Raw genomic sequence first — 12,615 nt, forward strand, 5'->3', positions numbered from 1 at the left:
TTGGCCCGAGTGTCCCTGGCGAACGTCCCCCGGAATTACGCATTCCAACTTTCTGTTGACTTCATGCGATAAGCCTTGTGATTGAAATCATTACTGTTTCATTTGGTGCGCTGGTTTCACTTGAGTGAGAGTGTTGCGCGAGATATCCCAGTCTTTGTTGATCGCTTCCCGTTCAACATGGTATCAATCAGCTAATGTATTCGCTGCTTGTTGATCTCTCTGCTATGCGCTTTCACTCCTTGCCACGGACCATGCAACCTGCGATTGGAAATGACTTCCAGAGTCAGCCATCAAAATATTTTCTATCTTTAAATGCTTCCGGGGCTGTCCGCGACCGTTGAATTATGGACTTCCCTGGCGGCGCAAACACCAACATACATCTTATTGTGAGTATCGTAATATTCACAGTATATTTGCGCGCATACTGACGCGTCATCTCAGGATGGATTCTCCCATATTTACTGGAGAATATACACAGAAGAAGCTGGTATCGCAAATAATCCACAGGAGAGCCCCGCCAATGGCTACACTATTCTCAAGCACTTGAGTCGTCTCAAAGATCTGGAGGCTCGACTGAGAGGGTTGAATTGCCTAGCCTCGTGTCCAAGACGCCTAGGGCTTTGGGTGTTCTCCCCCACTCCCGAGTTCGAAAGTCTGAAACCTTTGTATGTGAGGGGAAGTGACGCAGATTCAAATAAGATCGTCGTTGGCACAACAACCTTGAAAGGTATGTCTATGAGCAGCCCGTGTAGTTATTTTGGGCCTTGTTAATTTTTTTTTACAATAGTCTCTGCACTGGGAAGTGTCTCCTCGGTGGACTTGGTGAAAGGGCTGTCGTCCGACAATCAGAGTCAGCACGGTACCCAACCCGCTGGGCAGCCACGGCCACATCAGAGCCAACCATCTTCTCGCCGGCAAGATGGTTACAGCAGTTCTGCGGCCATTTACGCTTCTTTTATATCTGCCGTCACTGGCTCAATTGGCCTCCAGTTGATTCGACACCATGCTGCTCTACCTCTTGGGTCACGCACCCTTTTCACTGCTGTCGAAAAATCAGGATACGAAAGCCCCCATATCAACAATGACAGCATTCTCTCTACTTCTTGCTTGACTACACTCAACATCCAGTTAACTATGGGTGGTACAATAACCGTTTCCGCCCAGACTATATCCCAAACAGGCATAACGCGACTGTGTGGACCACGCGAGGACATTGCCGAATTGATCGACGTGCAGCCTGGAATTGATCTTTGGCTATGTCCGAATGGAACTATCGCTAAACTTGTCACGGCTAATGTTGACTCGCCAACCGCTCCTTCTCTGGGCTACCCGCCCCCTGGCAATCTGTCTGCAAAAAGAGTACAGTGGAAATTGGATGTTGTGCAGTGGCTGCGGAATTTTGGGTTGCATGTTTACTCGATTGATGAAGAACCCTGGGTTGAAGTGGAGGTTTGGGAGCCATTTTTCGCGAGGCTTGCTGGGGAAGCATGGCGACAGAGCGATGATGGTCAATCTGCACTACCACTAAAACGCATGCTGTGGCCAGCGAGATTTTGCTTCAAAAGGGCTAGCTCATCAAATATCTCTTTCGGGGCTCAAAATTCACTTCTTGACGAACCCCTAGATTTTGCAGAGCGATGGTCCACAATGGCGGACTCTCTCAAGCTAGATCATATTCCCCATACTGCTCAAAACACCCCTACCACCCAAGACCTACAACCAAAAGACCAAGGAATGCCGTCGCCACCCAAGGTCGAACCCCTGGAAAGCATAGAGAGTTTATCCCGGATTGCGCAATATCCTGATTTGCAAAGCACGAATCTTGTCTATCCAACTCCCCCAGATGGAGCTGCAGCAGTCGGATTGAACAACCCAAACCCTTCTGAGGCTTTTGTCGATGATTCTGACTTCGGACTACCGCATGCAACGCAACGAAGTTCAAGAAATGAACCAGGGTCTGATATATCACCAGTTCAGAACAGTGGCGTTGGAGTTGGCACTGGCCGATATGATGAAAGCGACGAAGAAGATCTCTTTGGGGAAATGAACGAAAGGGATTTTGGATCGAAAGGTATTACCGATGCGGACTTCAGCTTTTTCGATGACCCTGATTTCGATGACATGGAGGGCGACTCTCGTGTGGAGGATGTAGATGAAGTTCTTGAAGTATCCCATCCTCAGAGCGAATTGGAGGCTGAGGCCATGGTCGACGCAGAGCCATCCCGCAACCAGCCACAGGCAATCCCAACTCATGTCGAAACACATGAGGCACACGCCTCTCCGGTACACCACGACGCCCCACAGTTACCAAAAGGGCCTATGGCCTCTGAAGAACCAGCTCGTTCGTCTACCGATCGTGCAGGTCAAACAATCAGCCCGCCCTTGAGCCCAATCGAAGTGAAGAAGATCTTGTTCCCGGGCCCCGAGGCAGACAATCACCGACAGCCTACAGATAACCGGGGACAAGGGCATTACCACCCAGTGGCATTCGAAAAGAAACTTGGTGATTGGGATCAGAAGTACGGAGCAGCTGGCAAATTCTGGTTCTCCAGTGGTGGCTCGTTGGACACGTCAAATCAGACATCTGCCATACCCACGATTGGTATTCCTCACCGTGGCCGAAGCAGCGCCAACGCACCTGGCTCTAAAGAACGTAGCAAGACCAGTCTATCTCTTGTTCAGTCAGAAAATGGTCAACGATCAGCCTCGGTGAGCAGTGACAGCAGCGAGGACAGTATTGAGATCGTGTCGGAGCATGTTCCGACGCCGGCAGCCATGCCCTCAATGCCATCTTTGAAGCGGAAACGAGTCCCTTCCGAATCTGATATAATGTCAGTTGCATCCCAAGAGAAGTCACTGCCTGGCGCAGAAGCAAGTCCCGCATACGCCGCCGAGAACTCTACGTTCCTCGGTAATTTTCTAGCCAATTTTTCCGATTGGACGTTAGCCGGTTACTTCTCTGCTTCTCCACCTCAACAACTCCCTGTACTTCCTCGCCGTGAAGGCCAACTTGAAATTGCCCAACTTCTGGTTGACCAGATCACGCAGTCCTCCCTCAAGCATCCACTTGATGGGGAAATTGGTCTTTTTGATCTTGAGAGCGAGTCTTTGCCACTGCAAGCTCTCGATGACACCACGTTCTTGGGCGAATCCTCGAAACTGGACTTCAAAAGATACACATCATTACAAGATGAATTTGTTGCGAACCAACCGCAACAGCAACCACCACAACACCCGCCGCCGCCCAAAGACACCCCAAGAAGCTTCATTTCAAAGTTATCGGCGCCCCACATACGTGTGCGTCGAGGAAAAGAATACTTAGAGGCTCTTCCCCCTGCTATATCCTTTTGGGAGACGTTTGGTCTCGAGCCTGCTCATGGACCAAAGAACATCTCTGCGTATTGTATACACCCACAAGCTGCGTCGAAAGCAGCAGATATGTTCTTAAGACGGTTTGGTCTTCTCTACCAAAGTTGCGGTCTTGGGATCCATACCAGAGGCGACGATTCTGTAGCATTTGAAGAGGGGCTGAAGCCATGGAAATCTGAAACATCTAGCTATGAATCTATGATGCAGGTATTGAAGAGAACGTGCGAACAGCTTGGTATGTGTTTTCTCTGACGGTTGTGTACTTTACTAACAATTCTCAAGGCTCAGAGCTCTCACAATCCCCGGCGACCGCCGATAACCATGTTGTCTATATCATCAACCCGTTTACGCACGCTGCAGCACTAGCAGACATTTGTTCCGCCTTCTGGCACCTTTCCCAGCAATTGATAGCCGGTTCCGAACGAAGACAGACTCGAATTGCCAGCGAGCTTGTTCTGCAAATAATCCCGCTGGAGTTCATCACGTCGAGCGAGACGATGGTTATTCCTCCCCAGATGGACTATTTGAATTTGGCCCTAGAGGTCTACAGTCGCTGTCGCTCAAATGATGTGGACATGAGCCCTCTGCTCTGCGCGCCACCGATGCTTCTGGCCGACGCTCTCCCGAGGGCCATTGGTTTCCGACTTGCCCCTGAAAGATCCTCGCCGCTTCAAGATGGGCGAAGTCTTCACATTGCATATTCGAGAAGTCTTGACCAACGCTGGATATCGGTGGCATGGTCTGATTTACCAGGTTCTATACAAAGAACCATGTCTTACTGCCTGCGGTATCGTCAGTTGAGTGGTGCCAGACCGGTTTCCGAGGTAAGGAATGAAATTTGGGCTACGACAAAACACATCATGGATAAGTTCCAAGCACGATGGAAAGTTCAGCTGGCGACCACCGAGCCCATGGAGACGGATGAGGTTGAAGGTACTGCTTCTTATTTTCTCTGATATCAAGGGCAAGTCGCTAACACATTCACAGCGTGGGCTACCCTAGCAGACCAGCACAACAAGGTAAAACCTGGGTCCTTGGAATTGACCATCCTGGCTGTCAACACTGTTCCCGACTTGATCCTCGAGCCACCAGTTCCACCCATATCAATGGCCATGCTGAACATATTGTCTTCGTCTACCCCTGTCTCGACCCCTAACCCAAGTGCCAGCGTTGCATCCCCGGAACAATCAGGCAATGCACCCACGCCAACCAGCGCTGGTCCAGCCACCTACAACGCACCCACGCCAACGGACGTGTCACTTGAAACAGACTCAGAAGCAGTCCTCACTGACATCTGCGACGATTCCTGGCTAGCCATCCTGTCACACCGACTCAACAGCTCTCCACACCTCACCGAATTCCGACCCGCCCTATCCAGCGGGTATCTCCTCCGCCGTAAGGGCGCTACTGATGGGGACGGAGTGTTTGCATTCACCGTCAATCTCATCTATTCCCCGCGTCCTCCCCCGTCCCACGACAGCGTCCTGAAAGATACTCTAAGTATGTATCGGGACCTGGGCAGTCTTGCCCGGGCCAAGGGCATATGCAGTGTGCAGAACAACACACTGCCTTGGCATGTCGCCACCGCTCTTCGCGCACAAGAGCTTCTGAGTTATGTTTTTTGAGCGAAATATCTTATTACTGGGGCGTTATGGTTCTCTGTCTACTTGGGATCTTGTGCATGTTACGGCTTTTTGGTGGATGAGATGTTTTATCACATAGTTTGGGTAGATATGTATACCCCTGGAGGCAGTGCATTTGGATTCCATTTTATTGCACATGACTGTCAAAGTATTGAGGAGTTTCGAATCATTTCTCACGATATCAATGGATCTCTTTATATCCGCCATTCTACCGATGTAGTAGATTCCTCCACCCTTCTGTTTTCGTGCTGAGGCCTTGCTGCTTTTTGCTCACTGACACTGATATGGGTGCACCCCGCAAACGAGTACCTACGGACTTCGAATTCAGAATATGTACATGTATGCTATTAGGCTAGTGCTGTCCATGCAGAAGGAGGTGTACGTACATCTGTCGTATGCCATATTTCTGTCAAATCGAATTGTTTTAGGCACCTCCGAAGGCCCCTGTCATCAGTCCTCTTACCGAGAGAAAGGAAAAAGCCGTTATCATTTCAGCCACTTTTAAACTGCAAATGAGCAGCAATCTATCGACTCACTCGCAACTCACAGTCCATTCCTAGGTTCTACCTGCTCTTCCAGGTCGCCCACTTTATAACACCACATGACTTCCACCAGACCTACTCGCATTGGAAGGGGATACGCCCGAGGCTATGAGGGCGTAGGGGCGAATGTGTGAATCCAAGTTGAATTGGTACATGAGTTCCATCTATGTGTGTCGATATAGAAAACGGAGTAGCTGTGATCTGGATATAGCCTCACAAAAGCGGCAGTAGCTCAGATAGGAAAGCCCTAGTAGAACAAATACGCTTCATAAAGTTACCGGAGTAACTACACACTTCTTCCGAGGGTTATACAGCTTTTAAAAGATGATAGATAGATCGATATTGTCCGGAGACTTTGTCAACTTAAGATATTTCCAAACCATCAACGGAATATGCACCACAAAGCTCAAAAAAGGGAAGAATGTGCATCAAATGAGATCAACAAAGTACATCCAAGAAAGGGAAGACCCAGCAAAAACCTTCCAACTCCGCACCCAAAAACCCCAAGAAAAAGAAAGAAAAGGTACAACGAAAGCAAGCATAAGTACTGATTGCTTCCAATCGGCAAAGATTGTACATAAAAGGCGTGTTTCAACGTAAAAGACTCGTAACGCAGCTCGTCGCCGTGGCAGATAGGATCGAATTGCAATAGAAAGGGTATCGTGTCGCAGAAAATATGGTCGTAGATGTTTGCGTGATCGTCTGTATGTGTTCCAAAAAGGGGGCAATCAATGCTTGTACAGCGAGGCCGAGAGAGCCCAAGGTCAAGGTCCAGGTCAAGGGTGCAGTGATTGCGGCTGCTACCCTGCCTTGTCACCCTTCTCCACTCTCCGCATCAGACTCCTTCTTCTTGGAGAACAATGAGACATGGTTATTTACCGCCCAAATAGCAAAACCAGCGATTGCAAGAAGAATAAAGATGATGATGATGATGATCGCGATGGTGATGTTGCGTTGGACCATATTGGGTGGAGACGATCAGCAGATCGTGATAGTATTTGGGATGGTAGAGAGCTGAGATTGCTGTCAAGCCGATAGGAGGATATATGAAAGCCAAACAAGGCGTGGGGGTTGAGGTGGTAGGCCGTGTACAGGTGGGCAGCAATGCGTTTGGGTGGGATTTGTATACGGAAGTATACAGCCTCGTCGGGCTGGGTCTTTTCGCAACAACTCTCCTTTTTTGGAGGAAAGCAAGATTATAGATCGGAAGAATGTGAGAAAGAAAAGTTTAGAGGGAATTTTATCGGCTGGAATGTGAATGGGTTTTAAACAGGACCTTTTTTTCCCAGCCATGTGCTTTTAGAGGGGCTGGGGAACTCAATGTCAATGTACTAACCACATACTGTGGCTAGGTACTCAGAATACTCCGTACATTATACGTATATTATGGGCAGAGATAATTGACCAAAGCAATGTATTCCAAAGATCATCAATGGCATATAGCTAGTAGTTTAGAAGTGCAAGTCTACGCAATAGAGATGAGGATGCAAAACCTGAGGCCACAAATATACTCACGTGATCCAGACCATCAACACATGGGAATTGACTCGAGAACGAAGCAGACTGATTTGATACCATTTCAGATTCAGTAATAGTACAGGTAGTAACAGAGAAGAATCATCATTAGTTCTGCCATGTAAAGTACATTTCTTTACATGAACCGGTCGCATCCATAGACTTAGCCCAGAATCTTCAACCCTCCCTTGGTTTTGGCTGGCTTTTTGATACCGTCCTGCTTCACTTTTCCACCTGCTCCACCGGCGGTATTCCCCTTAGGACCCTTGCCTTTGCCTTGTTTCTTTCCATTCCTGGGGTTCGAAGCTGGGCGAACCTCGGTCACTGCTCGGCGCAGTTGGATTGGGTGCGAACCAATGTACTTTCCTTCCATATCTTTTCCCGCTCTGAAATAGTCATCACTCCCACTAAAGCTGACAAAGCCGTACCCTTTGCTCTTCTGGGTTCGCTTCTCTCGAATGACACGCGCTTTCTGGACCGATGGGTAGCGAGAAAATGCCTTCAGCAGGGACTCATCAGTCACTTCGCCTGCGAGGTTACCCACAAAAAGGCGGAAATGTGACGGGTCCCATTCTAATAGGGTCGGGTCGGTCCATGTCTCACCACCACCAGAACGAACGACTGTTTTTTGTGGCTGGGACTGCGGGGCAGGAGTACCAGCTGGGGTTCCAGCTCCTGTGTTCACACCTGAGCCAGGGTGATTGGCTTGGTTCTTGGGGTCTTCACTGGGTTTGTTGTAGGCGCTCTGCCACTGCGCAATTTGAGCTTCAGTCTCTGCATCCAAGCCGGGGGCGTTGCCACTCTGTGGGAACCCTGTGTTGGCCTGGTTGGGGGTAGGTCCGAACGGGTTCGCAATGTGTGGAACAGTCGGGCCGTATGTGTTTTCAGCATATTGAGGTTGTCCATAGTAGGAAGGCGCACTCTGGTATGCCTGGGGCTGTTGATAGTGGTTGACGTAGCTGTTGGCGGGGGTTGCGTACCCAGAGACTGGGGGATTCGAGACCGAGTGGGTATTGGCACGATGCGGTAAACTGGAGGCTACCGCGCGCGGTTGGAACGCCGTGAAGGCGCTGTAGCCAGTTGGTCGAGTTCTAACACCATGGCTTGCAGGATTGGCGGTGGAAGGCTGCGCGGTGTTGGAGGATGGAGGTGGGCGGGGCGGAAGTGACGAGGGAGTTTGGTTGAGACCTGGAGGAGGCGGAAGGGGCATGATGAATGGGATATTCAAAATAGGGAGAGAGGAATGAAATGCGACAGAAATGCTAGATGCAGAGTAGCAACCGCAACGTACCTTCAGGGCCTGACTGACGCCGCAGTCATTCGCCAGACGTCGCGCTTGAGAGGCACCCGAAGGATGAGTGAGCACTTGCAAGAGGCGAAACGTCGCGCGGCTTGCAAATGATCACAGTAAGAAGCCGGGGGAGCTAAAAAGATGCGCGTCTTCAAGACTCCACTGGATCGCAAATGCTTGATGAAAAGATCAGAGAAGAGATAAGAGATGCCTTTTTTTTTCCCGTCTCTCAATGCGCTGGCGAGGCCGTTGGCGATGGCTGTGTCACATGACTCGATCAAGCTTTCCTGACTCAGCAATGACATAAGCATATGCTTAGTCATTGCCGCTGCCGGAGCTGCAACCCCCACCCTAGTCCCAAAGCAGCCTAGCGCATGCGCCGGTTATGAACTCATCGGTAAGTGATTTCTCCGTCGCAGCTCTGCCAGAACAGTTCACCGATGCGTGGACAAGGTGGGATGGTTAATTCGGACGGTTTCGATGGAGTTACATGGATATTCGGTTGATCTTCTACTTCATCATTTTCTACCTTGATACCTAGTACTCTCCGTAGTTACTATCTACCTAGGCATATTATATACAGTTCTTCAGTTCAAGTTACCCCTCCATGCCCCGCTATCGTACACAGTAAAAGCTGCAATGTCAATCACATACATGCTATATGTTAAAAGGGAAAATCGGTAGCATCTAGTAGCATATAGGGAATTGAAACCGGATCGGATAATGCTTTCCAAATTCTAACAGAACCCGAGTGGGTTGATACCGGACGACTCTGCTCCTGTACCTAATACTTGGCGCTACACCGGAGACAGTAAGAATAACGCTGGTACATGGTACCCCCGCCGGTATGTCCCACCAAGATGACGGAAGAGTTGCTCCGTCAGCCGGCCTACTTCTTCTTCTTCCCCTCCTCTTCTTCTTCATCTTCCTTTCTTCTCTAGATTCATCTTTTCTCTACTCAATACCCCCAATATCTCACATCTAATCGTCATGGCTGACCAGGCTGTGTAAGTTATCCACTGTCTTCCCCCCACTTCACCAATTCCAGCATCCCGTATCCCAGCCCAGTGGTTACATCCTGCATCTTGCAGTGATAACAGAGCGCATGGATCTTCAATGCTGCTCAGACATCATGCAGCAGCTCTATTTGGAAGACCCAATTCATATAGAAGCTTCCGCAAGATGATACCAGTGGAGCTATTGCGTGCCTCTCCTTTTTCCCCGGAAGCGCACGGATTTCCTTTTCTTTTCGTTCCCATTGTGATTTTTACCCAGCTGTTGACGAGAGACATTGATCGCTGACGATAGCGCCCGTCTCGCCGGCATCAATGTCGGCGCTCCGGCGCACCCTGCTCCCAGTGCTGATTTCGGCCTCATTGGTCTGGCCGTTATGGGCCAGAACCTGATCCTGAACGTCGCTGATCACGGATTCACCGTTTGCGCTTACAACCGTACCACCGCCAAGGTTGACCGCTTCCTGGAGAACGAGGCCAAGGGTAAGCTCTACACAGAATAACACGATCCATTCCCCTCGCAAGATTGCTCACTATACGACAGGCAAGTCCATTGTCGGTGCTCACTCCATCCAGGAGTTCTGCGCCAAGCTCAAGCGCCCCCGTCGTATCATGCTCCTTGTCATGGCCGGCAAGCCCGTCGATGACTTCATCGAGTCCCTTCTGCCTTTCCTCGAGAAGGGTGATATCATCATTGACGGTGGTAACTCCCACTTCCCCGACAGCAACCGCCGCACCCAGTACCTCACCAGCAAGGGCATCAACTTCGTCGGTAGCGGTGTCTCCGGTGGTGAGGAGGGTGCCCGTTACGGACCCTCTCTCATGCCCGGTGGTAACGAGGACGCCTGGCCCCACATCAAGGACATCTTCCAGAGCATCTCCGCCAAGAGCGACGGTGAGGCCTGCTGCGACTGGGTCGGTGACGAGGGTGCCGGTCACTACGTCAAGATGGTCCACAACGGTATTGAGTACGGTGACATGCAGCTGATCTGCGAGGTAAGGCTTCTCTCAAGCTGCAAAATCTTCTCGAGCCACCACTCACATCATTTAGGCCTACGATATCCTGAAGCGCGGTCTCGGCCTCTCCTCCAAGGAGATCGGTGATGTTTTCGCCAAGTGGAACACCGGTGTTCTTGACTCCTTCCTGATTGAGATCACCCGTGATATCCTCTACTACAACGACAACGATGGCACTCCCCTTGTTGACAAGATCCTCGACAAGGCTGGCCAGAAGGGTACCGGCAAGTGGACCGCCATCAACGCTCTGGACCTCGGCATGCCCGTCACCCTGATCGGTGAGGCTGTCTTCTCCCGCTGCCTCAGTGCTCTCAAGGACGAGCGTGGCCGTGCCTGCGAGATTCTGAGCGGTCCTACTCCCAAGTTCGAGGGCGACAAGCAGGCTTTCGTCGACGACCTTGAGCAGGCCCTGTACGCTTCCAAGATTATCTCCTACGCCCAGGGCTTCATGCTCATCCAGAACGTAAGTTTTCTTGTCAGATTTTACTGATAGTCACTTTCTAACCCTCGTCCCTAATATAGGCCGCCAAGGAGTACAACTGGAAGCTGAACAAGCCTTCTATTGCCCTCATGTGGCGCGGTGGTTGCATCATCCGCTCTGTCTTCCTTAAGGATATTACCAACGCCTACCGCAACAACCCCGACCTCGAGAACCTGTTGTTCGATGACTTCTTCAAGAAGGCCATTAACAACGCCCAGAACGGCTGGCGTAACGTGATCAGCAAGACCGCTCTGTGGGGTATCCCCGCTCCGGCCTTCTCCACTGCCCTCAGCTTCTACGACGGCTACCGCTCCAAGAACCTGCCCGCCAACCTGCTCCAGGCCCAGCGTGACTACTTCGGTGCCCACACTTTCCGCATCAAGCCCGAGAACGCTAACGAGACCTTCCCCGAGGGCAAGGATATCCACGTTAACTGGACCGGCCGTGGTGGTGACGTGTCGGCCTCGACCTACATCGCATAAGCGAGTTAAGTTGAGGTCTGCTAGAAGGGTAAAAAATTTGGATGTTCAATGTATTTAGATGTCTTCATGGAATGCCCATGATCCGTAACGAAGTCACTTGTTTTTTTCTTCTGCGTGTGTATCTGTTTCCTATCTATGATTTATGTGTCTCTATCCACAAGCCAATATCAGGTATAAAGTGCGTGTTCGAACCAAAGGAGGATTATACTGATCCTAGGGGAGACTAGACATTGCTACGACAATACTTGAGGAGCCCATGAAACTTGCCACCCACGATCGCTCTTTTCCGTCGCTGAATTGGAGGTGGAGAGTCTGTAATAACAGCGTCCCGTGGAGCTTTGTGTAGTAACTAAGGAACTTTTAATTCTGACAGAGGGAACGTTGGGTTATTCCATTGGCGTGCCCTTTCTGCCGGTTACCCTGGTGGTCTTTCGATATCTCCCTTGTTTCCCGTAACTTGGGGTTGGTTGGGATAGACAATCTGACATTGGTCTTTTGAGGCAATGGCTGTCTGTTACTGCCAGGCCAGGCCATCTTAGGCCTCGGGACTATCTCGGAGGTTCTCGGGATCTCTTTGGGCCCATTTCTGTCGAGATGTTACCTAGGTTGCATTAATCTTTACCAAATCCTTGCAACTCCATGAAGCTGCGCTGACTTACTATATGACGTTCGTATGGATAAATGTGAAAGAGTATATAATGAGCTGATCAATTCGTTAGGAAAGTGAGAGTAATCTGAACTTCATTATATGTTAACCGCAGAGGTCTTACAATAGCCTACCCTAGAGCCATGCATATAGACAAAGCTGTCTTTCCGTATCAATAGCTAGATCTAAGTCTATATGGATGTCTGTTTACTCCCTGGCGGTCTCTCTAGCTGCGTCAATATCCCATTGGGGGCCTATAAAAGCCCGACAATTCTTCTTCTTCCCCTTCCCCTTTCTCCTTCCCTTCCCACCATCGCCCAGGGCCCCATGGCTACGTCCAACTTAATCTGGATCCATGGGGCCCTGCGCGTGGAGGGTCCTCATCGTGCTCGCCGCCGCAGGTACTCATACGTGACGACGGTGGCTCCGTTCGTGTTTTATCGGCTGTTATACTTGCAATCTTGTCTCTCGTGCAATTTCATCTCGGCAAATCCAAAGTGTTTCAATTTTTTTTAATAGTAATTTAACTCTACCAAGTAGGAACCACCAATATCATCAAATAGATCAAGAATCATATAGTCGTAGGGAGAAAAGGGTCCCAAGAAACCATCAAGTC

The 12,615-nt window shown here is 50.1% G+C and overlaps 3 protein-coding genes across 3 annotated transcripts; 2 read left to right on the top strand and 1 right to left on the bottom strand.

Moving 5' to 3' along the window:
- Positions 1-344: 344 nt before the first annotated feature.
- Positions 345-4,994, top strand: N7525_001482 (uncharacterized protein; the record flags this gene model as incomplete). Its single annotated transcript, XM_061211918.1, has 5 exons — positions 345-386; positions 442-727; positions 788-3,604; positions 3,652-4,302; positions 4,357-4,994. 5 exons carry the CDS (start codon positions 345-347, stop codon positions 4,992-4,994), a joined length of 4,434 nt encoding a protein of 1,477 aa, XP_061071144.1.
- Positions 4,995-7,232: 2,238 nt separating this feature from the next.
- Positions 7,233-8,279, bottom strand: N7525_001483 (RNP domain protein; the record flags this gene model as incomplete). The annotated part of the gene is made up of 1 exon (XM_002557869.1): positions 7,233-8,279. One exon carries the CDS (start codon positions 8,277-8,279, stop codon positions 7,233-7,235), a length of 1,047 nt encoding a protein of 348 aa, XP_002557915.1.
- A 1,071-nt stretch (positions 8,280-9,350) lies between these two features.
- Positions 9,351-11,353, top strand: N7525_001484 (NADP(+)-dependent, decarboxylating phosphogluconate dehydrogenase; the record flags this gene model as incomplete). Its single annotated transcript, XM_061211919.1, has 5 exons — positions 9,351-9,367; positions 9,720-9,856; positions 9,918-10,369; positions 10,425-10,853; positions 10,913-11,353. 5 exons carry the CDS (start codon positions 9,351-9,353, stop codon positions 11,351-11,353), a joined length of 1,476 nt encoding a protein of 491 aa, XP_061071145.1.
- Positions 11,354-12,615: the final 1,262 nt, after the last annotated feature.

This window comes from Penicillium rubens (assembly GCF_028828025.1).
Source record: "Penicillium rubens strain IBT 27055 chromosome Unknown utg000001l_segment0_segment0, whole genome shotgun sequence".
NCBI lineage: Eukaryota > Fungi > Ascomycota > Eurotiomycetes > Eurotiales > Aspergillaceae > Penicillium > Penicillium rubens.